Genomic DNA, 27,392 nt, shown 5'->3' with positions numbered 1-27,392 from the left:
GCGGCGTGATAGGAGCTTTTGAAAAGACGCTTCCACTTATGCTGCTCAGAGATCGGTGCTTATGGAAATAACCTACAGTTATCTGTCAGAATGACCTATTTTGTCAGCTGCTTCTCATGTGTTCTCTGTTTTTCTTGGTATGAAGCCCCCTCCCCCCCCCAGCCCCCCGTTTAACCAAGTTAGAGTCGTCCATTTTCTTTTTGTTGGTCGTTTATTCCTTTAGAGATGTCAAACACAATTTAGTTCAGGACCTACATACGGTCCAATTCCATTCCGAGTGAGCTGCACTGGTAAAATGGGGCCATAATAACCTTTATATTCAAACTTTAAAGTTTTTCTTTGTGATGGCGCAGAGTATACATGATGGAAACGTTGATATTTCCACTAAACCAAACAATCACTATGGAGAATGACTACAATCTCAACATAAATCCAGTTTTAATGAAAACTTCTGAAGCAAAATACAGTCAAATGTCCAAAACGATTCTCCTATAGCTGTTGCATTCTGGGAGTTTTTACAGCCTCCCCCTGAAAGCATGGCTGGGAGGCTGGTTTGACAGCAACAGCTTTCATGTTAGCACCACTGATATCTCAGCTCGGTGCTCAGTGGTGTGTCGTGTCTGCTGCTCTCAAGAAGTATGTTAAAACAAATTCAATGTTTTCTTTGATTTTTTTTTATCTTTTCGGCCCGATTGGAGCCTCATACAGGCCAGTTTTGACCCACTGGCCTCATGTTTGACACCCTTGCTTTATGCTATTGTGTTCAATCTAAGGTTTCACCGGGGAAAACATAACAAATATGGACAGTTTTCAAGTCACAGATCTACTTGAAGCACATATTTGTCACATATTTATCACAGTCTTGTGAGAGGAAACTGGAGCTCCAGGAGAAAATCTTCGTTACACAAAGAGAGAAGATTCAAACTCCACAACAGAACAGACACAAACCCACACTCAGCTGGTTGTTTTCTCACTGTGAGGTCAAACATGACCCCACTGTGCAGCCTGGAAACAGATCTCCGCAGTGTCAGAACATATTCTAGCAGAAATGTGGAGTTAGCGCAGATAATATATGACACACAAATAACTAAATGGTAAGTTTCTGGAGTAAAAACTTCCTCTTTAAAAGTTATATTAGATTAGCAAAAGTTTGAGAGAAATCATTCAGCCTGAGATGAACACGAATCTGTAGAGAGACACTGTGGATTTCACATTTCTGTCTCTTTTTTTGGCTGAATTTCAGGTTGTGCAATAAACGTCAGTATTTTGAAAATGAAAACGATGACTGCTGATGCTGAAGTCTGTCCAGCGGGGGCTGCACGAGCTCCCTGAGCAAACGTAACACACCTGAAGCAGGCCTGAATAGCTCACTGCTGCTTGTTGTGCAGGTGATGATTGTGGAGACTGGCAGGTCATGATTCCACTGATGAAACGTGCGTCAACTTTTAGTAAAGTGCTTTTCCTTTAATAGACCGAGTCGGATGAAAAATGTCTCCGGGACTTTTCTCTCTGGACTCCTTGCTTCTGGTTTCCTTTCATTAATATTAACAGTCTCAGGAACGTAGCTCTGTCTTCATCCTTTCTTATTCTTCTCACACTACTTTTTTTTCCCTAATGATGACAAAAAGCAGGTGGCAAGGTGAGGAAAGGACACGCCGCCGTTTTAAACCTCAGACATCCGTCTGTTTCTGCTCCACAGGTCTGGACCTGAGGCACGCCCAGGTGGTGGCGCTCTCCACGGGCACCAAGTGCATCAACGGGGAGTACCTGAGCGACCAGGGCCAGGTGGTGAACGACTGCCACGCCGAGGTGACGGCCCGCCGGGCGCTGCTTCGCTTTCTCTACTCGCAGCTCGAGCTCTTCTTGAGGTAATGGACGCAGCAGCCACCTCATAATGGCCAATCAGACATAGATTTTAGTTATTTGTGCTATGAAACAGTGTGTAGAGTACAGAGAAATATAAGAAATAGATGTTTAATTTATTTCATATAAAAAGTGATCTCAGAAAGCTGCATTAAAACATAAAACAAACAGCAATTAAAGTTTTCACCCAATAAAATAATAAAACATCCCTAAGAGAGCTGTGTTTTGTTACTTGTCTAGGATCAATACAGGAGAATAATGGAGGAAAATTGCATTTGAGTTGATGAAAATCAGCAGTTTTCATTCCTCGGCTGTAAATCAGTCGAAGTTAGCCTCCACTTTAAGTTTTCAGTTTCCAGAACGCTTCTTTTGGCAGCTGTAATTGATGAGATATGCATCACAGTGTGCTTAATGGCTTCATATCTTGTTTTTTTCTCGGTGACCTGATGCCTCAGTGCCAAACCGTTTTCTCCATGGAAACTGCTCCGCTCGGTTCACTGGGGATTTTTCAGTCCTCGACTAAACAGCATCCTCAGACGGTTCGGTTCAGGGTCTCGGTTTCGAGGACTCGCCAAGCTTTCTTTCTTTTTTTTACCCGGATGAAGAGACGGTCCTGATTTGAGTTTTGACTCCTGACTGCCTCCGGCGTGTGTTTTCTGCTCCGCGGCGAGGCCGATGTTTCAGATTAGCGGAAGAGGAGTGGAGATCGCTGAATGTCATATTTGCATACGCTGCACTGACTTTTTGTCTGGGCGCGGCGCCGCACGGCCGCCGCGGAGGCTCGGGGAAAAACCGCTAATGGGGAAGATAAGTCGTAATGAAATGACCAAGCAAAATGCCAGAAGCGGCGGCGTTTTCACGCTGAGTGAAAGGACATGGGAGGCAGAGGAGAGGTTACGGGAGGAGTTCGGGCGTGCTTCGCATGGCGATGCACAGTTCTGAACGTGCGGTGGGAGGGCGCTCTGGCGCCACCCTCATGGATGTGAGACAAATGGGAAGATTATGTGACACTTTTTTTTATTATTCATTTTTAATCACCTCTCCTTGAATGGATGGAACAATCGTACCTGTCCTCAGGAATATAACTCAACCTGGTGATTTTTATTCTGTTTCAGACAACACATCGTGGTATGATTTATGTCTCTGTGGGTCTGTCACTTCTCGTCATCCATTCGGAAAGGCAAATGTATTTATCGAGCACCATTCAGACCCAGTGCTGTACAAAGAAATACCTTAAAGCTTTACCACTGAGACTGAACGTGTCCATGCTTTTCAAACCCATAATGAAGCGTGTAGCTAACGCCATGCTTTAACCCATGGGAACCAGTAACAGCACCGTAATACAGGGGCAGTTACCATAGGAAGAATAATGTGTTTTTAAAATCCCATGAATTGAGCCTTTATGAGTCGAAACTGTAGAAATAAGGCAATAATGGCCATTAAAGTAATAATTTGCTCATTTTGAATGTGCTGTAGTCAATTGGAGTCACAGTTATTTCCAGGCGATGCAGCCCTGTTTATGTGTTATTGCAATATCAGCTTCATTTATTGGTTTTTGAAGGATTCTTTAATAATATTTCAGCTATACAATAGATTATCACATTATTGGCATAATGCTACTATGATAATGTCTCAAATGTCCTCTTACAGAGTTGCCTTTATTGGATTAAAAATGGTCAGCATGATGACATTATTGGTTTTTACAGGGACGCCACGTCGGTAAAAGCTTTAAGCTTTAAGCAGCCTATTTATCGACTTTACTATTGCCGTGCACTTTAGCATTTAAATGAAATGTGTTGGAAACAGTTTACAAGCTTTCATTTAGACGTCCTCTCTGTGCAGGGACTCAAACCAACAGAATGTGAGACATGATGAATGTATTTCATATATTTAGCTAATAGTTTTCTACATTCTGCAAAAAACAATTCAATGAACACGTTTTAGAGAAATATCAATAAGATCAACTTTCTCTCCTTTTTTTAAAAGTCAGTATTTCTATATTTACTCATGCAGATGCATCTTTTTCACTGTTTTAGTCCATGTTTTGGGCTGTGTTGTAATCGGGAGGACAAATAAATCCTGAAATCCATATTTCCATCTACCTCATTTCCTAACAGAGATCATTACCAGCGTCCGTTATTTTGTCAGTGACCTTCATGTTGACTACTTGCTGTCTGCGGTGTGTGTGCAGACCAGGAGCTTCCCCGGAGTTATTTGTACAGCCTGAGTAATGTCCGGGAGTGTGTGACAGGCAGAGAATGGGCTGTGGTCAGAGAGCGGGCCGCTGTCCGTCCCGCCGCTCCTCAGCCTCACTTCATCACTGCAAAAGAAAGCGGGAAACCTATTTCCTCTGCCGTGATGAATGCTGCTACTTTTCTCATCAGTCTCTCTCCTTCTTGTTGTTTTTTCTCTTCTTCTTCTTCTTCTTCGTCCTTTTTCTTTCCCGCTGCCACAGTAAAAGACCAGAGGACTGGGAGGAGTCCATATTCGTGCGCCACAAAGAGTTCAGCTACCGACTGCGAGACAACGTCCACTTCCACATGTACGTCAGCACGTCGCCGTGCGGAGACGGGAGGCTCAACTCGCCGTACGAGATCTCCACCGACTGTAAGACTCCGCCGCTTAGCAACAGGAACTCTCGGCGCTTCACTTTCAGACATGTCTCATGAATTTGGTTTTTATTTCAACAATGTTTCGTCTATTGCAGTTAAAGTAATATATTAAGACTAGAAAGTTAACTTCTTCATTTTTGACATAACTCCTCCACATTAAACCTGTGGGTGTGTTTTTAATGCACAAGTGTTTCAAATGTGTGTAACAGTGCAGAGATGAAGGTCATTGAAAATCAAAATACTGAAAGACAGCAAGCAAGAAACCTGCAGCTGCATCGGTCTGATCCACTTCCAGCTGTCTGTACAGCTTTTTAACCACAGAGGGCCAAAGTGTTGTGTAGAAAATAAACAAACCCTGTAAAGATATAAAATATGCTGCCTCACACATAAACTTAGCCTCTTACAAGGTATTAAAAGTCAAAGAGAGGCGGCAGGTTTTCAGATTTACAGAGATATACAGAAGCAGTGTCTCCAATGCTTCTAGAGTCCAGGAGCTGCAGCGTGAAGCTCAGTCTCGTCTGGACGGGACTCATATAAATACAAGCCTGGTTTTAGGCTGATCAGGAAATACAGGAGTCTTAAACTGGATGGTAAAGTGAACAGCCAGCCAGCCAAAACCAGACTGAAGCAGGTGAAATGTGCTCAGTTAAAAGACCTGAATAAGTGTTTAGCACCAGCAGAATTAAAGCAACAAAAAAAACCCTTTAAACCTGCAGATGACGGGTTTATTATTTAAAAATCCCTCCTCTCACCAACTTGTTGTAGCGCCATGTGGTGGCCTGGCATGCTAAATACATTGTTTTCAGCGTGTCTGCCGTTTCAATGTTTATATAGATGTGAAACTTTTCTGAAATGAAAATGCAAAAATAGAGAGTTGTCACTTGAAACGTCATGTAAATAAAGTTCATTGTTTTTCTAGAGGCACATAAATCTAAATGTCATCTGCGTAGTGCAGTGTTTCATTAGGATGAAACAAATAGACAATAAATACCAGGAAAACATAAAAACGAGAGGATGGGGAGAGACGGGATGTGGATTAAAGAGGTGAAGGAATCCATCCATAAAAAAAAAATGATTCAACAAGGAAAAAGGAAGTAGGAGCGAAGCTGGTTTAAATGCACATGTGATCTTTTTAATGTCAGCTCATCTCTCCGCTTCACAGGCAGATCATTTTCTCTGACACTCATCCTGCTCGTCTTTTTTTTTTATCACACACTCTGGCATCCCTTTTCATGCCACACTGTCTTTAGCCTCTTTTAACCTCGCCATGCTGACTGCATATTTTATTGCTTACAGACTGAAAATGAGCTGTGTATTCATTTAGATGGTTAGCGTGGCGTTTTTCTGGAACGCTGTCTTTATTTGGCTCCTCCCAGCTCTGACTGGAGACGGGTGAATGTACAGATTTCCACGCAGCAGCGGGAAAAAAGAGCAGGAGGGGGAGAAAATACCACGCCGTCATCAAAGGAGCCTTAAAGTTTTTAGTCATTAAACCTTTTGAATGTTCTACAGTGCGCCCGCAGAGATTAGGAAATTACTGAGCACCTTTTCCCCGACTGTTCTTAAACATTTCCAAGGCAGAAGCTGGGGGCTTAATTTTCAGCTGCTGTCAGATGAGCCAGAGCAACAGCGGTGGCGGGGTTAAGAGAGGATGAGGTTACAGCCTCAAGACAGAGGAGGCTACTGAAACAAACACGAGAACTGTCCACATGGAGAACATGCAGACAGCAGGTCCGCTGTTCCTCGGATCCAGAGCAGCAGAGGTCGCGCCGCCCTCGCTCACTCACACAAAGGCGCATGAAATTGGACAAACGGCGTTGAGAGCTAATAGTGCTAATCGCACGAGGACTTGTCCTGCCAGGTGGCACCAAGCTGAACATTAACTCTCCAAAGAGCGACGCTCCGAGGTGATGATTCTCGCTCTCCGACCTGCACGGCAGGTCAACGTCAGTCCCCACAAGAAACACGGGAGATTCAGACTTCCCTTTAATTCCACTTTCTTATGTTCTCATTACATGCAGCCACAGACTCAAACTCTGAGCAAGACTGAAAATGACTCAAACAAGAAAATAATTAGAGCGTTTTTATTGTTTCCAGGCTAGTTTTTTTTTTTTTTTTTTTTTTTGCAGGTAGACTGTACAAAATGCATTCTCTAAAGATTTGTTCTCATTTTGAGGTCTATTCTCAAAGTGTAAGGAAGTGTTTTCTTATATAAAATCTCACACCTTTGTTACAATTAGGCTCCAGAGGGTTATCAACACATTTTGTCATCTATTTTTTTTAGTTTTAAGAGTCTTGATTCTTGAAAATGTGATTCTAACCTGTTCTCTGAAGCCTGACGCTGTGGTTGTTGTGTCGGTCCAGTGCACAGCAGCCGGCACCTCATGAGGAAGCACCGGAGCCACCTGCGGACCAAAATCGAGTCTGGCGAGGGGACGGTGCCGGTGCGATGCCGGGGCGCGGTGCAGACCTGGGACGGCGTCCTGCAGGGGGAGCAGCTCATCACCATGTCCTGCACCGACAAGATGACCAGGTCGGCCTCGCTGAGTGTGTTCCGGGTTTCACGCTGCTGTCAGACTGAAGCTCAGACCCAGAGCATCCGTCTAGCTGTCGCACGCCGCGCTGCCTCTGCCGTCTTCTGCTCACATTAATCAGGTTTGACTTGCTGTTGTTGATGGAGGCACCTTTCAGGAGAAATGCTGAGATTCAGACTTGAAGTTTTTGTGTCTGGATCGGGGGAGAGTGTGATCATCACCGTGTAGGCTGAGAAAGATCAGCTGATGTGTTGCTATGAGCTGAAGGTGTGAGGCCTTCTGTGGACTCAAGCTGTGAGTATTGATCTCCCGTATATGACGTGAAGCGCTAATCCAATTCTAATGAGTTGGAGGATTAATGGCAGCTTTGTTTTCATCTCTGAGATATGAGTCCCACAACCCTTTACAGGCTGTGGTCTGCCGGGTTATCTGCATTACAGGGTGCATGCACACATGTCAGGATGACGTTAAAAGATTTGAAATAACTTGATTGGGATTTCACGGACACCGCTGCGATCGCTCGTGTTCTCCACAGAACTGCTCCCGCATCGTCCACATGTTGGTCGGCCAGAGCGGGACAGATGGCCACGCTAAATGCGGACAGCTTTTCTCTCCCGCCTCTGCTTTTGCGCAGGCTCCATGTGTGAAGAGCGGAGGCTTTAGTGCGTACACACTGGCACTGCTTCACACAAATCCCTATCAAACATTTGTGTAACGATAGTCTAAATCTGAAACGGTGATGCACAGCAGAAGAGGTGAGAGCAGGATATTATTCAGCTCAGAGTAAATAAATACGCTTTTAGTAATGCTAATAACGTGTTAATTACATGAATTCACCGAAACACAAACTGGGTTCAAATGTGACACATTTGCCAAAACTGAAAGTCTTAAACCAGCCAATCGTAAGAACGGCACTTCGGTCTTTGGCTGAAGCAGAAACTGATTATAAGGATAAATATTTCTCCAAATCAACGGGGAAAAAAGGTATCAAAGCCCTGATCATACTCCCGACTCCAATTATGTGATTAAAAATAGCATCATGTCATTAAATGGAGCCACAGAAAGCAATTAAAGAAACGTACTTGAACTGTGTTGACACTGATGTGAGAGTTGTGGAGCTGTTATGTTGATAATCTTTGATGCAGTAAGTAACAGAAAGTCACACGGTATTAAATGCACAAAAGAATATAAGTCCTAAGCAGGGTTCAAGGAGAGACGTTCCAACAAGTTACGATCAATTAACTGAGGCTCTGTTTACACTGTAGTGACGATGGAAACCTTTTGTCGCCTGTTAAATGTCTGTTTAAAGGACATTTAAAGTTACAGCAATTTCAAATACAACTTTTTGAAAACTCTGACTCTGTGGAAATATCTTCTATCTTCACTCATGTTGTTCATCTTTAAAAAAAAATCACAGTCGACAAGTTAATACCTCTTTAATGTTATTTCAAGCAGTATTGAAGCTGTTGTCAACTTTGAGCAAAACTGTAATGTTAGCCCGCTCAATTCTCCCAATATTGAAATATGTTGATGATATTTGAAATTATTACCTCTAAAAAAGTAAAATTAAAATATTTTGCGAACCATAGCAGAGGATTCATTCTTATTGTTTCACTCAAATTAAGTTTAATCTTGACATAAAGCGTCGACAGTTTAAAACGACCTTCCCGGAGCCGCGCTGCCGGCACGTCTCAACGCCAGCTGAAGATACTCCACAGCAGTGATTCCTCACTTCCACCCCTGACGCTCCGTCTCCTGAAATATCTGAAATCAATTTTTAATATAGTCTCTGTTTTTCCTCCACGACTCGGCCTCAACGGGAGCCGGAGCCATGAATTTAGCTTAGTAAGCACCGCGCTGTGCCAACCGAGCCATACAGGACCACAGCTGAGAGTGTGTGTGTGCGTGTGTGTGTGTGTGTGTGTGTGTGAGACAAACACAAAGAGTAAAAGAGAGAAAGCACAAGCGAGAGGTGAACCCTTCTCCTGTGTAGCCGCTGTTAATTTGACCAATTTGATTCAGTTGGCCATGGCTGGAGATGGTGTGATTAAATCTACCCAGGTCACCAACAGGGGTGAAAGCAATTACTTTACAAAAAAATAGAGTGACGGGGGGGGTGGGGTGGAGGCGGGGAAGGAGAAGGGACACCCAGCTTTTCTTCCCCTCTTCCTGGACCCGTCTCTCTCTCTCTCTCTCTCTCTCTCTCTCTCTCTCTGCTCCACAGCTTCCTCTTTTTTCCTTCCTTTATCGCTGTAAATGATCGGTGGTCGTCGTTAAAGTGAGTGGGTCACCGAGGGCTAGTTTATCAAGGTCAGGAGTGGAGGGTGGAACTGAGAGGAGCTTAGGACCGCCGACTCAACACACACACACACACACACACACACACACACACACTATAGTGCAATCTTAAAGTGATCCCCTGGATACTCTTTTTGTCCTCTGTCACACTCATTTTGCAGTCTCCCATTACTTTTTTTATTCCCCCTCACTTCCTGCACTTTATTATAGTTAGTTCAGCTTCAAGCAGGGGGGACATTAGGGTGTGGGGGCCATCCCGGGTGACAGTCATCGTCGCCGCCTCACCTGATGATCGCCACTTTGTTTTCTTAGTTGGGGCCCGACGAAGCCCCCTCTCGCTAATATTTGATTTGAGGCCGACAGCTGGATTTAATTGAGGGGCCTAAATGGCTTTCATATAACGATGATGTTCTCCATTCCACTGCAGTTTTATGCAGATGAACACATTACTTTAATGGTTGGCGTTTACCGGGGGAGGGGGGGAACGATAGATGAGGAGAGAGGGAAAGAGGAGGTTTCTCTCTCTCTCTCTCTCTCTCTCTCACACACCCAAGCCAGATGGCTGTCTTTTCTTGCATGAGATTAGAAGATGTTTCTGATTCACGGTGTCGCTTTCTGGGTAAATTAATATTTCAAGCTAAACTATTTCTGTTTTGGTGGTGGCTGCGTGCACGTGTACGTGCATGATTTTTAGTTTTTTTTTTTTTAAAACAGAGCTCCTCCTTCTCCTTTTGAGAGGGAAGGACAGATCCTGCCAGCAGATTGCAGGTAAGGCGGAGGCGGGCGAGCGGCCGCTGCTTCCTCAGCCCGTTTAGCGATTCCCAGAAAGCCGTTGATGTTAATTGACTGCTTGGCAAGCAAAAGAAGGCGTAATGAGTGATTATTAAGCCGGCGAGGAGAGGAGGGGAAAAAAAACACACCCCGAAAAAAAAGAGAGAGATGAAGAAGAAGCAGCCGCTATAATTGCATCCATGATAAAGAGACATTGATTAACAAAAAGAACAATGATGTAGAAATTTGTTTCATAATGTGGAGCCTGTGATTGTGCTTTGCATAAGTTCATTAGTCCAATGCGCTGGAGAGAGCGGCGCTCAGGTACCCAGCAGGCCTCCTGTCGCCGTGTGAAGGCACAGAAAGATAATAAACACGCTAATTATCATTTGCCATCCATAAATTAGCATCTGCTGGCTAAACAGAGAGGACGGTGCTGGTGGTGGTGGTGATGGGGTGGGGGGTGGGGGTTTGGTGGTGGTGGTGGTGGTGGTAGGTGATGGGGTGGGGGTTTGGTGGTGGTGGTAGGTGATGGGGTGGGGGTTTGGTGATGGGGTGGGGGTTTGGTGGTGGTGGTGGTGGTGGTATGTGATGGGGTGGGGGTTTGGTGATGGGGTGGGGGTTTGGTGGTGGTGGTGGTGGTGGTAGGTGATGGGGTGGGGGGTTGGTGGTGGTGGTAGGTGATGGGGGTGGGGGGTTGGTGGTGGTGGTGGTGGTGGTGGTGGTGATGGGGGGTGGGGGTTTGGTGGTGGTGGTGGTGGTAGGTGATGGGGGGTGGGGGTTTGGTGGTGGTGGTAGGTGATGGGGGTGGGGGTTTGGTGGTGGTGGTGGGGGTAGGTGATGGGGGTGGGGCTTTGGTGGTAGCAGGTGGTGGTCGGTAGTTCTGGTCGTTGCCACATGACCAGCTCGCTCCTGAGTGGTCAAGTCCAGTGATTCGGTGTCGCCTGCGGATCCGCCCCGAGCAGAGCGTCGGGTGAGGGATGTGGACGGAGGCTGCGCCGCAGCGCCGTGCGGTGCGTTAACCCCGCCGCCACTGATGAATGCACGCGTGCTAATGTGTTGTTCCACGTAATGAATGCTGATGTACTGACCTTTGGCCGCGTTGTTGTTGGTGATGATGGTTTCTGTCTCCGGGAGTGGGGAAACACACACACACACACACGTGTGTGTTTGTGTGTTCCCAGTGCAGCGCCTGTTATTCATCACGTCCCACATCAAGATAATGATCAAATTGTCTCTCCCTGTCATCGGAGCTCTCACATCCGTCTCTCTCCTCCTCACCTCGTCGCTTTAACCGTTTTTTCCTCCTGATTCCGTCTCTGCTCTCGCCCCCCCTCCTCTTCCTCCTTACTCTTCCCTCCTCTTTTCTTCATCACCGCTCTCCTCCCTCCCCCCCAGGTGGAACGTCCTGGGCCTGCAGGGGGCGCTGCTGAGCCACTTCGTGGAGCCGCTGTACCTGCAGAGTGTGACGGTGGGCAGCCTGCGGCACACGGGGCACCTGAGCCGGGTTCTGGGCCAGCGGCAGGAGCGCCTGGGCCCCCTGCCCCCCACCTACAGACGGAACCAGCCCCTGCTCAGCGGTACACACACACTCACACACACTCACACACACACGTCACGGTGATGGTGATGAATTACACTGTGAGAGTGTTGGACTTGAGGAAGTTCTCCACTCAGAAAAAGTGACACGGTGAAGTGTTTGCTGCCTCCGTATGAAGGTCATCCAGCAGGTCCTGGAGTGTTTTTTTCCTTCTTCTTCTACTTCTTCCTTCTCATCAAGCTTTTTGTTTCGCTGCTCTCCCTCCTCAAAGGTCACAACTGTCAAAATATTAAAGCTCATAAGAACTGTGGACCGTGTGGAACAAACCTGCATGAATAGACTTGATTCCAGCGAATAAATCTTCTGGTCACAAAGCGTATTTCCGTTTTCTGTTTTTAAGGAGTAGAAAAGAAAAGTGTTTCTGTTTTGTTCTATTTGTGGAACAGTCTGTGGAATGCACAAGGGTTTTAGTTGTAAAACTGTAAGGATCACCATGTAAGTTCCACAAAAACAGGATTTCGTGGAGTTTGTTTATTGAAGCCACTTAGAAAAACTGCCTCGCTAGACACGCCTCAACCTTCTTTCCAGACGCTTCTCTTCCCACCTGTTAGATCTGACGGCACTGTGTTCACCGAGTCTTAAAAAAGTCATGTACATAAAGGAAACATGTATTCAGTCGTCTGTTTCCTCGGTTTTCTCTGACTAAATGTGTCAAACGCTTCACAACAGATCACATATATGGAGCAGCAACCACCACACACACACGAACACACGCATAACAAACGCCGCGGCAGTGCCAGCCAGGCGAGCTGCAGCTACGAACTCGCCTTGTTCTCGGGGGGGGGGGGGGGGGCTCCGCCGAGAGACCCCGGGCCTCCGTTTGTAGTGAAGATGAATGCTGGAAGAGGATCTGAATGACACCCGGCGCGCAGAGACGTGCGTCAGCCATCGCTTCCCATCTGGGCCAGCCGCGGCGGCTGAGCGACAGACGAGATGTGGGGCGCGCTCGCTTTGCTGGGGAGCTCCGATAAGAACAAAGGCGGTGACAATCAGCGACAGGAAAACACATTACGGCCTGTCAGATGCACACGGCGGATAAGTCAGCGGCAGACGCCTTCCTCAGGTTTTGGGGTGTGCTTCTTGAAGGGCAGGCGGGGGGCCCTCTGGGTAAACCCAGCCTGCCTTTATCCAGACTAATAACAGTGCTGGATCGCCCTGTGTGAGAATTCCTCAGGATTAGTCGATGGAAGTTTTAAATGGAGTCATTTGACTTGTCTGCAGAGGGTTTTTTTCTTACTTCTGCGTAGAACAAGCTGCAGGTCATATCTGAGATGTGTGGATCCGTGGAAATGAGCGCAGTAGCTCGAGTAGCGACAGTCCATCGGAGGGGAGAGGGGTGAAGGAGCGGCGGCGGACGGACAGACAGGCGAGATGGCCCTACACCAAATCAATGTAATCACAGCTCTTATCGGACAGCTTTTCAGTCTGAAGGGAGGGGGAGACGGGCAGGGGGAGAGAGGGGGATGAAGAAAGACAGAGCGCCCCCCCCCCCCTGCATTCAGATGTCCCCACCATCATGTCCTCCACCGTCCTTTCACTTCCTCTGATGAGCACCCCGGCTATTGTGAGTCCACAGCGATTCAAAAGGAGCACCCAAACCCCCCGCCTGGAGGACGACACTCCCGGGGATCGCAGGGCCCCCGCTCTTATCGCGCTCAGCCAACGCAGCTCCACCTGGACCCCGGGGGCCCGACACGTCGATGGGCCCGGTCGTCCTTCACCGTGGGCCCGCCGCAGCTCCAGGAACACACTGCGACAGGACGGCCGCGATTTTTAGGGACGCGAAGCAGAGACAGAAGCAGATAACAGAAACAGTAGTCAAGCTGCTCTCTGCACTGCTCAGAATGATTACTTCTATTAAATCCAGTATGCACTTACTGTATGTTGACCCGAATGTCACATTATAAATTAATTTATGTGAAAAAGTTGATTTGAAACAGCAACCTTTCATCCACTGCCATCAAGTCCAACGGTGAGAGAGTCCCTGTCCTCGTGGAGCTGAGTCCTCAGGAGCAGCGTCTCCACAGGCCTGCAGCCGTGCAGCCATGCAGGATGGATGCGGCGTGCGAAAACACGAACACGCAGCCGATGTGGGACGTGTGTGCCTGAACAGCCGCGAATCCCACAACCCGAATTCTCCGATTCTGCCTCTTTCATGTCTGCCAAACACTTCCCAGAAGAGAAATTGATCAAGTCTTCAATGAAGGGAAAATCAAATTGGCTATTACAGAAACAGACGAGTCAGAGCCATTGAAGGGATGAAATGAGCCATGAATGGAGCGAGAGGAAGAGGGAAGGAGGCAGGATGGATGGGAGGCCCTTTTGTTCAAAGAGGTGCGTCTGCACAGGAGAGAGGAGATGGGTAATAAGAGACTTGGAGGATTGTTACTGTGGCAGGCAATTCATTCCAGTTCCAGGGAGCAACAGAAAAGAAGAGGTGAGAAACGGTGAATGGAGGAGTGTAGACGGGGAAATGAGTGTGGGGAAGGGGTGAGATGATCTGCCGGCGTGTATTGTGGTATTGTATTATAACAAGGCATCTGTCAGCCGCTGAGATCAGAGGCGGCTGTTGTTCGGGCGTCGCTCTGCCTGCTGACGGTACCTGGATGTCACATAAATGAGCGTGCTGGAAGTCGATCTGAAATCTGAGACACGCTTCTTTTGAAGACAGTTTTGAGGGTTTATTGCAGAGAACACGTGCTGAGACACTGTCTCCAGCTATACATTGAAGAAATCCTCATGTGAGTCAATACAGTTTGATATTTCAACTCTTTATTCTGAGAAAAGTTCTCTAGAAACGTGTAGCTTTCCGAAAGCTTCAGGCTTTTCCGTCGCTTTGTTTTACTCCACATTGTTCCTGACCAACACTTTTTGCCCCGAGGCCTCGGAGGTGTGTCTTGCCCTGCTGTCAGCTCCGTTTCCTCCACGGTGCCAGCACCTCTGCCAACACCTGCTCTCCAAACGCAGACGCGCTAATTCTCCCCACAGGACCAAATGTGACCGGCGCTCGCCTCCACTTTGCCTCCGCTTCTCTCTTTCTTTCCTCCGCCTCGCTGTGCTTTTCCCCTCCAGAGAGCGAGGCGGGCGGGCGGCAGGAAGTGACAGTCCACCGCAGGCGGCGCCCGATCTCTGTGGCTGGAGATGATATTTACAGCTTATACTGCTGGCAACACTCAGACATAACTTCAGGGACGCAGGAGCAAATCAGCGCTCGTATAATGGCAGGAGCATATTTCATACCTGCTTGATGGACCTCTCTGTCCAACCCTCCGTCTCTGAGTGGAGCAGAGCGTCACATAAACAGTCACGCAGTTTCAGGACCGGGTTGACTCCAGTTTTTTTTTTTTTTTTTTTTTTTTTTTTTTTTTGCAGCGCTGCAAAACTTTATGATCGCCATTAGCCTCAGGGAGAGAGCGAGGCAAGGGTGAAGGAAGGTTAAACGAAACAACAGGGATAAAGCACACAGTTGCAAATTTATATTCACAAGTGCATTATGTGTTTGAGGCTTTGTGTGAGAGGTTTGGTTTTTGCACCGTACAAGCCCAACCCGACTGAAGCCCCGTTCTGGCCTTCGTCTCCCCCGCAGGGCTGAGCAGCACCGAGCACCAGCAGCCGGGGAAGGCCTCGTGCGTGAGCGTCAACTGGACGCTGGGCGACGCCCAGCTGGAGGTGGTCAACACGGCGACGGGGCGGCGGCGCGACTCGGGCACGCCCTCGCGCCTCTGCAAGCACGCCCTGTTCACCCGCTGGAACCGGCTGCACCGGAAGGTGAGCTCAGCTGCAGGGTTTGGCCGTGCTCGTGCTGACGCGCAGCCGCGCACAGTTCATGCACAGGGCCAGGCCGATGGTTTGAGCCCCATCAAGCATGCTCATGAATCAAAGATCGGGTTCTAGAAGCTGCGTTTTCTGTGAATCCAAACACCTTTGTCATGTAAACAGAACACAGTGAAAAGTTTTTTTCTTTTCCTAGTTTTCCGTCTGCAGGCCATCGCTGTGTTTTCCTCTCTTTTACAGGCAGAGTGACAACATGAGCTCATAATTCAAGATTTGCAGTTGTTTTTTCAGTCACCACTTCACTACAGGAGACCTCCACAAACAAAGTTGAGATAATTGAAGCTGATGGCCATGACGTGAAGTGACGGCAGTATCACAGAGTGTAATTATGCGAGTGATCCCCGTGCGTCTGTGAGGGTGTCATGAAAGGGAACGGCAAAAATACTGACAGAAGCCGTGACTCATCTTCCTCCACGAGCTTCTCCTCTCGCTGCAGACGCTTCCACTTTCACACTGTGATACAACCAAGAAGACGAGCTGAAACCCAGCTATTGTCAGTGTCATTAATTGCATTGTTCTCCTGCTTGTTGTAGACACGTGGAAATGTCTGCTGTGGATGAAGTCCTACTAATTAAAAGTTAATTAAAAAGAAGTCCTTCCACGTCGTATCTGTTACTCGCTGGAAAAACATGATGTTGTCCTGTTTAATTAATATAAGGCTGCGGAATAATCACATTTAATTTAGACAATGTTTCACTCATCTGTGATAGGTTATAACAGTCATATTCTCCAGCTGAGGGCTGAAGGCAGGATCTGCCCCGGAGAGACGCCAGGACAAACAGAGACAACCACACACAATCCAGGGTCACCAGCATGTAAACTTCACAGAGAAAGGACCCCAGGATCATGAATATTAAACCTAATCAGACGTCCATGAAGAGCATTAGAAACTAGGATAGTATCACAAACCAATGCTAATAAAGTGCACTGTCAGCAAGTCGAGGCAAAAAGTCAGACCTTCAAGGAGAGGAAGGGCTCTCAACAGCAAGCCGCTGTCCTTCAGATGCTCACATTAACGGTCTTCATCAGGATGATGGCGCACAGGATCCTCTCTCAGCCTGTGTAACCCGTCCAGGGACAGTTCTCCGCCTCGCGGTGTTATTCAGCCTGTGCAGACGGCACACAAAAAAGACGGCTGCTCCTCGGATGAAACCCGCTCTGACCCGACGAAAATCTGCAGAGGCTTGAAAACTCATAATAACATTTTAGGTTCTGACACCAGTGTTTGAACGGCCTGTGCACACACGGCAGCTCAGCCGCAGACCCGTCTCCTCTCCACCGCCGATAAACCCCTCAACCTGGCAACATCTGCCGCCTCTGCGAGCGTGTCGAAGAGCGTTAGCTCGGTTCTCCGCTCCTCAACGCTCTTTGATTTCCATTCGGAAGCTTTTACGTAACAGACACCGGCTGCATCTCCAAATGGCGGGCCGTTAAAGCATAATGACTATGAAACCATAATTATTTGGAGAAGTACTCGAGGAGGCCCCCGCCCTAAGTGCTCCCCGCGCGCCGTATAGACGGGCCACGCAAGAGCAGTCGCACTAATCTCCAAAAGAAACTTTTGCTCTCTCTCTCTCTTTCTCTCTCTCTCTCTGTCTCTCTCTCTCTCCGTCTTGTCTCTCCTCTGATCTTCATTGTTTCCCCTTCGCGACAATAGAAATGCACAAAAAGCACAGAGAATGTTCAATTGCTTGTGAAATTTAAATGGGGAGATTACACAGCTGTTGAAGCCCCCCACCCTCTTCCAACCCCACCCAAATGCATTTGTGCCGGCTCATTCGTTTTGTTTTGCTCGCTCCTCTTCTTCTTCTTTTTGCCCCCCTTCCAACTACCTCCATAAACCTTTTTGCCCCTTTTGCCCTGGCATTGCCTCGTGCTTCCACCTCCCTGACGGATTCTCCGTTCTCTGTCTCTGTCTTGTCCGCCCCCTCCAGCTGGGGATCCACGTGTCCGACTCGGCGGACAGCCAGATCATGTACTGCGAGGCCAAGATGGCGGCGCGTCCCTACCAGACAGCCAAGCAGCAGTGGTTCAAGTCCCTGCAGGAGACGGGCCTCGGCACCTGGGTCAAAAAACCCCCGGAGCAGGAACAGTTCCTGCTGTCGGTGTGAGGAAGAGTGTGTGTGTGTGTGTGTGTGTGTGTGTTTAACCTTTATTTTTTTATGAGAACACCACTCAACGATTCACACCCTCATACCTGTTGCAGGGTAAGGCCATCACCCCGTGTGTGTGTGTGTGTGTGTATGTGTTTCATTCCAGATGTGCCCCGTTCATATGAAAATCTTTTTAAGTGAAAACGCTAAACTTTCGTCGTGTTTTGAAAGTCCGTTCACATGGCTACTTCCTGAAAACGCTACGACCGTCACCATCGGGAAAAACGCAGCCATTTTGAACCGTTTCCATGGAAACGGCAGACACTGCTACATAGTAAACAGTAGATGGACAATAACAACAGCGTTTTCCACCGCAGCCAACAGCACCAGCTCGCAGCCCAACGTGCTAGCTACAGCGCTCCCGTGGTAACGGACTCGTTTCAACACACTGTCGTGTAAACAAGGCCTCTTGGAGAGCGTGTGGAGGGCGAGCTGTGGAAAAAAAAAAGGGACCTGAAGAGATGGACACAGGTTTTAAGCAAACAACCTCCTAAATACCCCCCCGCCCCCCCACCCCCACCCCCACCTCCACCCCCCCACAGCCCTCCTCGCCTCCGTCTTTGCCTGTCAGGGAAGGGTGGGGTAACCTTGAGCTGAATGAAAGGCAGCCGCTATCTTGTCATCAGCTATTTCCGGGCCCCAAGGCTCCCGCTGAGGAGCCGAGCCACGGGGGAGAGAGCGAGACAGACAGAGAGAGGGAGAGAGAGAGAGAGAGAGAGGGCGAGAGAGAGAGGTCCACGTCCAATTACCGGCCCTGTCAGGGTGACGGCTGATAGAGAAAGAGGGAGTGAAGAGGGGAAAAAGAGGGACAGCCTCTCTCTCTCTCTCTCTCTCTCTCTCTCTCTCCGCCCTCCTTCTCTTTAGCTCACCCCTCTTTTCTCTCTCCGTCTCCCCCTCCTCCCACACATTGCCTTTCAAGTGCGGCGGAGTTTAGAACGACATGACGACAGGTTAATGCACCCTTTCTTTCTTTCGTTCTTTCTTTTTTTCTATCTTTACCTCAGTGGCGAGGTTCATAAACGCGGCCGTCCACAGTCCATGTGGAGGTGGCGATGGAGGAAGGGGGAGTGGTTCTGTTCCTGTCTGTCTCTTGACCTGAATGACCTCAGTGATTCCTCGCCGTCGCGGTCGGTTCCCGCGCTCCCGAGCGCTCCCCGCCAACACGTCTCCATCGTTCCTCGTTAGCCAGGCCTCAGTGACCCGATCGACTCGTGTCGTGGTCGTGTGGTCACGACCGCCCTGAACCCGCCCGTCTCTGCTTTAGGGACTTTGCGTGCGACCCCTCTCGTCTCGCCGTGTAAATCCGTCCCTCACACTCACACTCGTGGCCCTGAAGCGTGTGTGTGTGTGGTTTCTTTATGCAGATCAGTGTTTGTACTCATTGTTATCATGACTGTGTTGTTGTGTCATTGCTGTGCTCTCTCCAGGCGGCCGCTCAGCTCGCTCAGCAGGATCATGGGAGTAGTGAGAGTGACATCTAGTGGTTTCTGATGTCATTTCACCTCTCCCGGCTGCATGGCGCGCTCCAGCGAGGCTCCACTCCAACTCAAACTGTCGACTGCCTATCAGACCCATCAGTTCATGTTTCGAACGAGGAGGATGTGACACACGGGTGGATTTACACAAAACTCTGAGCATTTCATTTCATTTCTCTGGTCACCTGTGATACGTCAGCGGAATCTGTTTGTAGCCTCTGGATGTATGAACGGCCGCAGCCTGCCTCCTCACAACCCAATGCCACTAAATTCACATTCAAAATCAGCAATCGTTAAAGAATATTTATAACATTTCCCCTCAAAAACACCACTAAATGTTATTTATATGTCATCAAATCTATTGCAAACTACTAAATTGACAAAAATAACTTCACAAATTCAACTATGTCTCAAAGAAATCTCTAAATAAGGTCAAATTCTCACTGTATATCTTCAGAAACTTAAGTTTGAATGGGATTAATTTGAAGAAACAAATAAAAAAAATCTAGAAGTGATTACTCTTTTTTCGTCCCATAAATCCTTCCAAACCAGCAAAATCAACGTGCCAAAAATTTAAAATATTACCAAAAAAATGTGTTTTTATTTGCTCCCAAATCTCGTGCAACCAATCAGCAACTCTATTACACCTCCAGAAAAGTCACCGGTTCTCCCCTTCTGGATTTACAGCAGGTGTAAAGCTCCAGGGTTAACACCTGTGGCTTTGATTAATAGCCAGGTGACACATTCCAGCTATTAATTTCACCTTCGCAATGCAGAACGCACGTGTTGTTATGATTAGGCTGTCTGGCACTCTCTGTTCCCCGCTGTGACCGTGTTTACATCCCCTCATCTAGATTAATAGCACCGGAGCTGCTTCCAGCTGACGCTTAAAGGTAACTCCAGGTTCATTGGCAGGAGGGTGGAAGTCCGTTCATTCATTCATTCATTCAGATATGTAATGGAGGAACTTAGAAACTTATAAGTATTGTGTTTTTGATTTTTTTAAAAACCTTTTGGACCCAAACTGGGTTATATTAGGGAAGCCTTCCACCCTGAACTGGATATAAACCATGCTGAAGATGGGTGGATGGATGAAACAAAGCCCCATATCTCAGCTCGGGTTTTCTATGAAATTCTCATCGTCTGCTTGGTGGTTTGGCGGGCCCAACTGGAGTTTTGGGCCAGTTTTATCCCTCAGGCCTTATGTTTGACATCCCTACAGTATAGTGGCAGTGACTTGTGGAAATATTCTTTATTTCTACAAGTTTCTTTCTTGTAGATCCAACTCGAGGCAGAACATGCCGGAGTCTGCTTGAAATGCTCAGGTTTTGTGTGTTTGCTGCAGGTTTTCTTCATCTCTTCACTCTGGTGTGTTGACACCAGTATCAGCGTCCATCATCGATTCATGTTTTCTAATGGCTGTTAGCATCACGCAGATTTCACATCTTTATTTTGGGAAATAATAGATATAAGGCATGTCTGAATGGCAATATTGTATCAAAAGAAATGTACATATGTACAAAAACAAACCACGTGTATAAAAGATGTTGATGAAGATGTGACAGAGATCCTCAAATGTCTAATTATGATGTAAATTAAAGTATATTAAGACTTGCTGCTAAGGTCTGTAAATTGCACTTCAGTAACAGATAAAAAAGTGAATGTTTGTACTGTATATGTGAATAAAAAAAAACAAAATCTTGTAATTTTATTTGGCCTCGATTGTCTTTTTTTATGGTGGGCCGTGTCCAGTTTGTCGGAGTGATGGTGTGCCGGCCCCCCCGGAGCATCCAGGCAATTTCTTAAAGAGAGGCCTCCTCTGCTGCTTCCCGGGGGAAATCCAGGGAGAAATGGTTATCTCTGTTAGGCTCGCTGGCAGGTGTCCGACACACCAGCCACCAAATTAGCCTGAGGGAAGAACCGAGCCAGGAAGGAGAAGAGGAGGACAGGGAGGGGTAGCGGGTGTGGGGTCTGTCTCGCTCCCCCCCCCCCCCCCCCGAGGCCGCCGACTTGGCTCTGTGTTCCACAATAAACATCATAATTGACAATTTGCTGCAGTGGCTGGTCACGGCGAGCCGCCTCCAATCTAATGGCCGAGGACAGAGGGGGAGAAGTCCTCGGTCTATTCTGAGTCGGAGCTTCCTGGAATACACCGAGTGTGTTACCGTGCCAGGTCGCACCGCCACGCCGCTCTGACATGAGGGTGACGTGTGGAGTTATTTACATCCTCCTGAACGGCTCCTGAAGCTTTGAGCGAGTGTCAGTCGAAAGGAAATAAGCTACACTGAAAGACTGGTTTGCATTTATACACTGGCAAAAACAAAAAAAGTGAATAAGCTAAAATGTAATCAATAGAGAGAACATTCTGTGCCTCGTCACAGTTTTTAGAACTTTTAGATTTCTGGAAAATAATACAATCACTTAGATATATTTATATATATTCTTATGTTTATTTATATAGAAAGTCTCATTCATGATCACAAAACAAGCCACATTTGTGCTCAAATTAAGTCTGATCTCACTCTGAAAAGGAATGGCATAATGGAAAAGAGCAACATAGAAAACAATAAATGTTTGCTATTGATCCGCCCGTCTTAGAGAAAGCTTTTCTCAGTTTTAAGGTCATAGGTCACGGGAGCTGAGTGCACGGTGGAGACTACTTCATGGTAATAGGTCAACATGCAAACACAATCTAAAGCCTCAAATCATTTTGGAGGGGTTATAGGAAGAATCTGGCACACGGAGAGACGCTCTCACACTCAGACTCAGCAGTAAAGACAGTAAAAAACACGACTCCACTTATTTAATGAGGCACTGGTCCTCAAAGGGTTGAATGAAGAGTTTGATCTCAGACACGACTTCCTGAAGACATCTGCACTGTTTTGGCTCCATTCTGAAGAAATATATGGTCAGAGTGCATCTTGCTAAAAATATAGTCCAGACAGTTAAAACAAACAAGCCAGATGCTCACAAAAACAAATAACGATGGTTCAACTCTCACCTTAGACCGGAATGCAGGCCAGTTCATGAAACAGAGGGAACCCAAGGGGCTGGACAACATGAGGAACTACAATACAGTAACAACACACACTGAAGACATCTATATGTTGCAATTTTTAAATGCTTAACAATGCACATCGTGATACACTCACACACACACACAAACACACACACACAGGCCCAAGGCACTGAAATTACCATCAATGTTTAAAACTAAATGTGTTCTTCCTAAAACAGATGATGCTGTGTGCAGAACACCAAACCCCAATGAAAGGGACTCAAACTTCATCAATAAAGTCAAGTCAAATGTTTCTGTTTGTGGATCTTTTTAAGTACATAAAAATAATGCAACTGCACACACAGTATTTACTGTAAACTGTAAGATGTTCGACATGTATGTTTATAACACCTCAAAGGAAATGTATATAGGGTGTCGAGTTATACCTTCATGCAGGTCGCAGGAGCATGACGCGTTACTTTTCGTTTGCTGGATGGAAGGAGTGAGGGGACTGGTCTCTGGAGGCAAGTAATGAATCTCCTGGAGTTCCAGCTCATGTCGTACATAAATCTCATTTCTTCAGAAACGACTGATCTGCATCAGCTACCTGAACTGCAGGATGAACCACCGGAGCTCCAGCAGCAGCGGCCAAACTGACGTCCACCGTTCCATCTGCACTGTACAGACCAGCTGTTAGATCAAGGCTAAAGGTCCGACAAGGCTGGAAAAAAGTCCCTGACCAATGAGAGGCAGGTGAACCCAGCCTCGCCGGGTCCAGGCACACATGAAGTGGACAGCCAGGAAATGGAAGAAGGTTCTGTGGTCAGGCGAGTCAAGCTCCAGCCTTGTCTTCCTCCTGCTAAAGTGAGAGCAGACAGAAGGCCAGGTCCAGCTGGAACTCCAGCAGGTGCAGAGCTGCTGTCCAGCGTGGTGGAGGCTGAGGTCAGGCTCAGGGTGTGGGGATGAATGAGTGCTGCTGGAGTTCATCATCTCACCGTGTGTGACGGCTCAGTGAGCTCTGCCAGGCTCTGCCATTCTCACCATGCACATGCTCCTTTAGCACTGCTGAGGTCAAAACTAAATGACGCCGCTTGGAACAAGATCACATCTCAACAATGTGAAAAATGAGGCGGGGAACAAGCAGCCAGGATTAGAGCTCTGCTGCCTGCTGAAGGCAGGACAACCAAATATCATCTGATGATGTGATGCTTGATTTATTTTCTGTTCAGCCACTGGACCTCAAACTTCACAGAGCCAGCGAGATGGAGGGTAAAAAATTCACTTTCTCTTGGTATTTTTAGAAATAACTCTTTCTCTGAGAGTTTTTTTTTTTAGTTTCATCTTCAGTGTTTCTTAATATTTTTCCCATTTTCCATGACAACATTCAGTTTCTGTTGGGTTTTTTTTTTCTGTTTCTGTTTTTTGTCAGTATTTGGTTGTACGTTCATCACTCCATGTTCATTTCTTCTTGTTTTTTTTCTCCATTTTGTGAAGAGTTACTGTCACTTTACTGTGTTTTTGTCTTTAGTCATTTCTGTTGTTTGATGGTCGGTTTAATTTTGTGCCAGTTGACCTTGTTGACCTTGACACTATTTTTTTTTCTCCATTTTGTTTCTTCTGTGTCCCTCTCTAAAGTTCTTTTTGAGTCGTTTCATGTCATGTTGAGTTAAAGGTGCATTAAGGAGTTTTACAACCTTAAAAATACTTATTTTTCACCATAAACATGTTACACATTTTTAATGATGTGTACAATGTGCCCTGACATATGTGTAGCCAAGGGGGGGATCAATTTTTATGCCAAGAACACACAGACTAAAGGCCTCAGTATATTCCCCCGTCGCCGCCACGGCATTCCTACGCCGGCAACCCTACGCCGCCACTGAACATATCTTGCTCCTGCGTCAAGGGAACGCCCTCCTCTGCCAAGCCGCTAGCAGTCACAACAACAATGCGGCTTCCGTAGCTCCGGCTTTACCTAGACATAGATTTATAGACATAGATTTATAGACGTACGTATCTAGACACGCGTGCATTTACCGAACATATATCTGCATATATGACATATCTGGTGACACCGGGCTGTGGTGGAGGAGAGGCTGAGCAGACCGTGATGAAATATTGGTGAAACTAATGAGCTTTTGGACGATTAAAGCCGTTTTCGGAGCGGCTATACACATAGCCCCGTCTGCTAACAGTGCTAACACTGCTAACAGTATAGGGATGTGCGCCGCTCAATTTTGGATCTCAATTTCTCCCGAAGCACTGTTCGGATCAGAAAAGCATTTCGGGTGAGTTCTACTTTATTCTATAAACAACGCGAAAGCGGACCAATCACAGCCCTCGACGTTCACGTCATCACGCGTCGAAACGACGCAAAGTCACAATTTTCGGGAGGCGCACGTCAAGCCCCGACGTAGCCCGACGTAGCCCGTCATAGGGCTACGACGTCTACGTCGTAGGAACGACGTAACGGCGACGGGGAAGTATACTGAGGCCTTAACACAGGCTAACAATTAGGACAAACAGCAGATAGTGGTTTACAATTAATTTATTAATTTATTTACAATAATAAAACTATTTCTTTGATTTCCACAAAAACTCTAAAACCAACAATGAATAGCTCGCACCATAAAGTTAATTAGGAAATACAAAAGAAACTCAAGTTAGTAACGCAAAATAGTAAATCAAATTAATACACAACTCAAATTAACCAAACCAAAGTTAGTAACAAAATCCAAAGGGTAACCAAACCAAAACTGTAAATACTAAATACTTAAGTGCCAAGTGCTGTGCATTCATTAAAAGTGGCTTGTGCGTTTATGAGGCATGAAATGCGGGGTAAAGTGCTTTCTAATTGGCTGTTAGAGCATACAGTATTTCGTTTATTAAACTCTAAACCAAGAAGTGAGCATAATAGAGCTGCAGTGGCTATTCCCTTTTTTCTCAGCTCCAGCTACTCAGCAGGCAACAAAAACTTAAGTCCGCCTGCAAAAAAACAATGTGCATATTAACCCACAAATCACAGTCAGCTTAGTGTGTACAGCCCGGGCTCCCCATTTACCTCTGAAGTCCTCATCAGAGCCCGCATCTCTGCCGAGGACTTGGCCCCCAGCACACAACCCGTTGCCCATACAACTTAAAGTCACAATGATGCTCTTCGGGAAATGCTTAATCATAAAAAACAAAAATGTACTCACAACTTCAATGCCTTAAGACCCCGAGCACAGCCACGCGACTTCCCCAGCGCTTCTCCCGTTTGTCGCACACCTGTACCTAATAACTAATCAGGGTAGGGAAGACGCTGCCTGCATGTGGTGCGTTCACAGACCTGCAAGTGTATGGGAATTTTCTCAAATACAAAACCACCCGGTCACATCAGCATTACAAGAACCTCTAACAGCGCTAAATTGTCACTTGAAAGTCGCAGTGCCGGTCCGGCACCAGCATTTTTTGGGGGAGAATTTGAAAGGAATGACGTAATGCGCGCTCCGGCTGGTTAGGTTTCATTTTGTCCGCCATTACTCCGCCAGATGCTTAGTGAGCAACAACTGAACAGGATCTACCAGAAAGTAAGAAAAGACTGGCTTCTAGCACTGCCACAGCTCCAGCACAGACCCCACCAGGTAAAAGAAACTTAAATCTTACTTGAGCGCTTCTAGACGAGCGAAGACGGAGTCCCCCTCTTCCGTGCACGGGAGCCACAGGGACGAGTTTTTCACTAAGCTGCGTTACGCCCAAGGCCTGCAGGGGGCGCTGTTTCGCACAAAACGTGTAAACTCCTTAAGGCACCTTTAATTCTTTCTCTATTTGACAGTTTTTAGTTTCACAGTGGTTGTTTGGTGGTACTTAGGATGATCCTTGGGTCATCTTCATGTCTCCATATGCATATATTTGTTGTTTTATTTGATGTGTGTTTGTGAGACTTTTCCAGACCTTTGTTTTGGGTTTTAAGTTTCTCCATGCTTGTTTTTCTCACACTGGTGCTGTTCTTGTTCACCGATAACATTAACTTAGCGTTAGAGAGCGGCACAGCGTGTTCATGGACCTTCCCGATGAAACAAAAGATCCACTGCGAGGAGACATCTCTTAACAAAAGACTCAGAGTTTCAGAGTCACCCAAACCTGTTTTGGAGGGGAACAGGGACCTGGTGCCGGTCCTTCAGAAAGCTGGTGGCTCCTTAAAGAGCAGAGCAGGTTCGCACTGCCAGGAGGCGTCCTCATCACATCACGCAGGCAGAGGAACTGCTGGAGTGAATACGAGGTGGAATAAGTGTGATCACCTGTCCTGGTTTTCTGGTGAAGTAGTTTTGAGGCCACAGTGTTTGATCATCTCAACCGATGCTGATATTTGGTGTTTTTCTCGCCTGCAGGAAGCAGCAGCACCACTGAATGTTCAGACGGCTGCAGGAGAGCTGTGGAAGAAGGTCCCATTAGAAAGAGGCCTAAAAAGAACCGGCGGGGGACCAAAGGGCCGCTTTCCAGGCCAGATACCTGCAGCGGCACCAACTGGGAGAAGGAGGCTATGGCCGAGTCTTCTGTGGTCTTCACAGAGCAGATCTTTGTCCCTAAATGCTGCAAATCAAGTGTAGAAACTCCCAGCAGGAGGAACTGAGTGTTTAGAGGTGGTTCACATGTTGACAGCAGGAAACCTCAAGTTATCAGGACCAGAACTCAGATTTGTGTTGTTCAAAAGTTGTTATCAAGGCTACAGCTGTGTAACTTCACCACTTTCAGCAGTGATCAGTCAGTAGCTGATCAGTTTCACTCAATCAATCAATCAGTTACCATCAACTGATATTTCACTGGGCGTCTTCCTCTTAGTAATATGTAACTGATAGCGTTCAGATTACAGAGCATCTTCCTCCCACTAACTGTTACGGCCATGAGGAAGACTTTGAAAAGTGAAAAAACTAACTGAAGCTTTATTTGTGTTTCACAGGTTTCCATCAAGTATGTCCAGAAAGAAGACGTCAGAACTCAGAAAAGAAGTTTTAAGTGCCGTCTGTAAATTTGTCTTTACCTTCTGTCTGTGGTTCTTGTCCCTCTCTCTTGCTCTCAGGACCTGAACGGGGACAAGGACCGGAGGGAGAGTCGGCGTCCGTGGGCCTTCTGGACTTCTACGACCTGGACCAGGACCAGGAGCAGACCCTGGTCATGGAGAGACCCGTCCCCTGTCAGGATCTGCTCCACGACCTGGAGGCCCCCGGAGGCTTGCTGCAGGAGGAGCAGGCTCAGTCGGTGACCGGAGGAACTC

General features: G+C 47.0%; 1 protein-coding gene across 2 annotated transcripts in view; it reads left to right on the top strand.

The window, feature by feature from the left end:
• adarb2 (adenosine deaminase RNA specific B2 (inactive)) overlaps nt 1-17,753 on the top strand; it is a 177,442-nt gene extending 159,689 nt beyond the window's left edge. For both annotated transcript variants that reach the window (XM_030099726.1, XM_030099727.1), the window contains 6 exons: nt 1,700-1,868; nt 4,319-4,470; nt 6,840-7,008; nt 11,477-11,658; nt 15,265-15,446; nt 17,447-17,753. In XM_030099726.1, the coding sequence (XP_029955586.1) occupies nt 1,700-1,868; nt 4,319-4,470; nt 6,840-7,008; nt 11,477-11,658; nt 15,265-15,446; nt 17,447-17,623 (1,031 nt within the window). In that variant the 3' untranslated portion in view covers nt 17,624-17,753. The remainder of the gene's footprint in view (nt 1-1,699; nt 1,869-4,318; nt 4,471-6,839; nt 7,009-11,476; nt 11,659-15,264; nt 15,447-17,446) is intronic.
• Nucleotides 17,754-27,392: the final 9,639 nt, after the last annotated feature.

This window comes from Salarias fasciatus, chromosome 9 (assembly GCF_902148845.1).
Source record: "Salarias fasciatus chromosome 9, fSalaFa1.1, whole genome shotgun sequence".
NCBI classification, from domain to species: domain Eukaryota; kingdom Metazoa; phylum Chordata; class Actinopteri; order Blenniiformes; family Blenniidae; genus Salarias; species Salarias fasciatus.
This window is presented reverse-complemented; position numbering and strand designations above follow the sequence as displayed.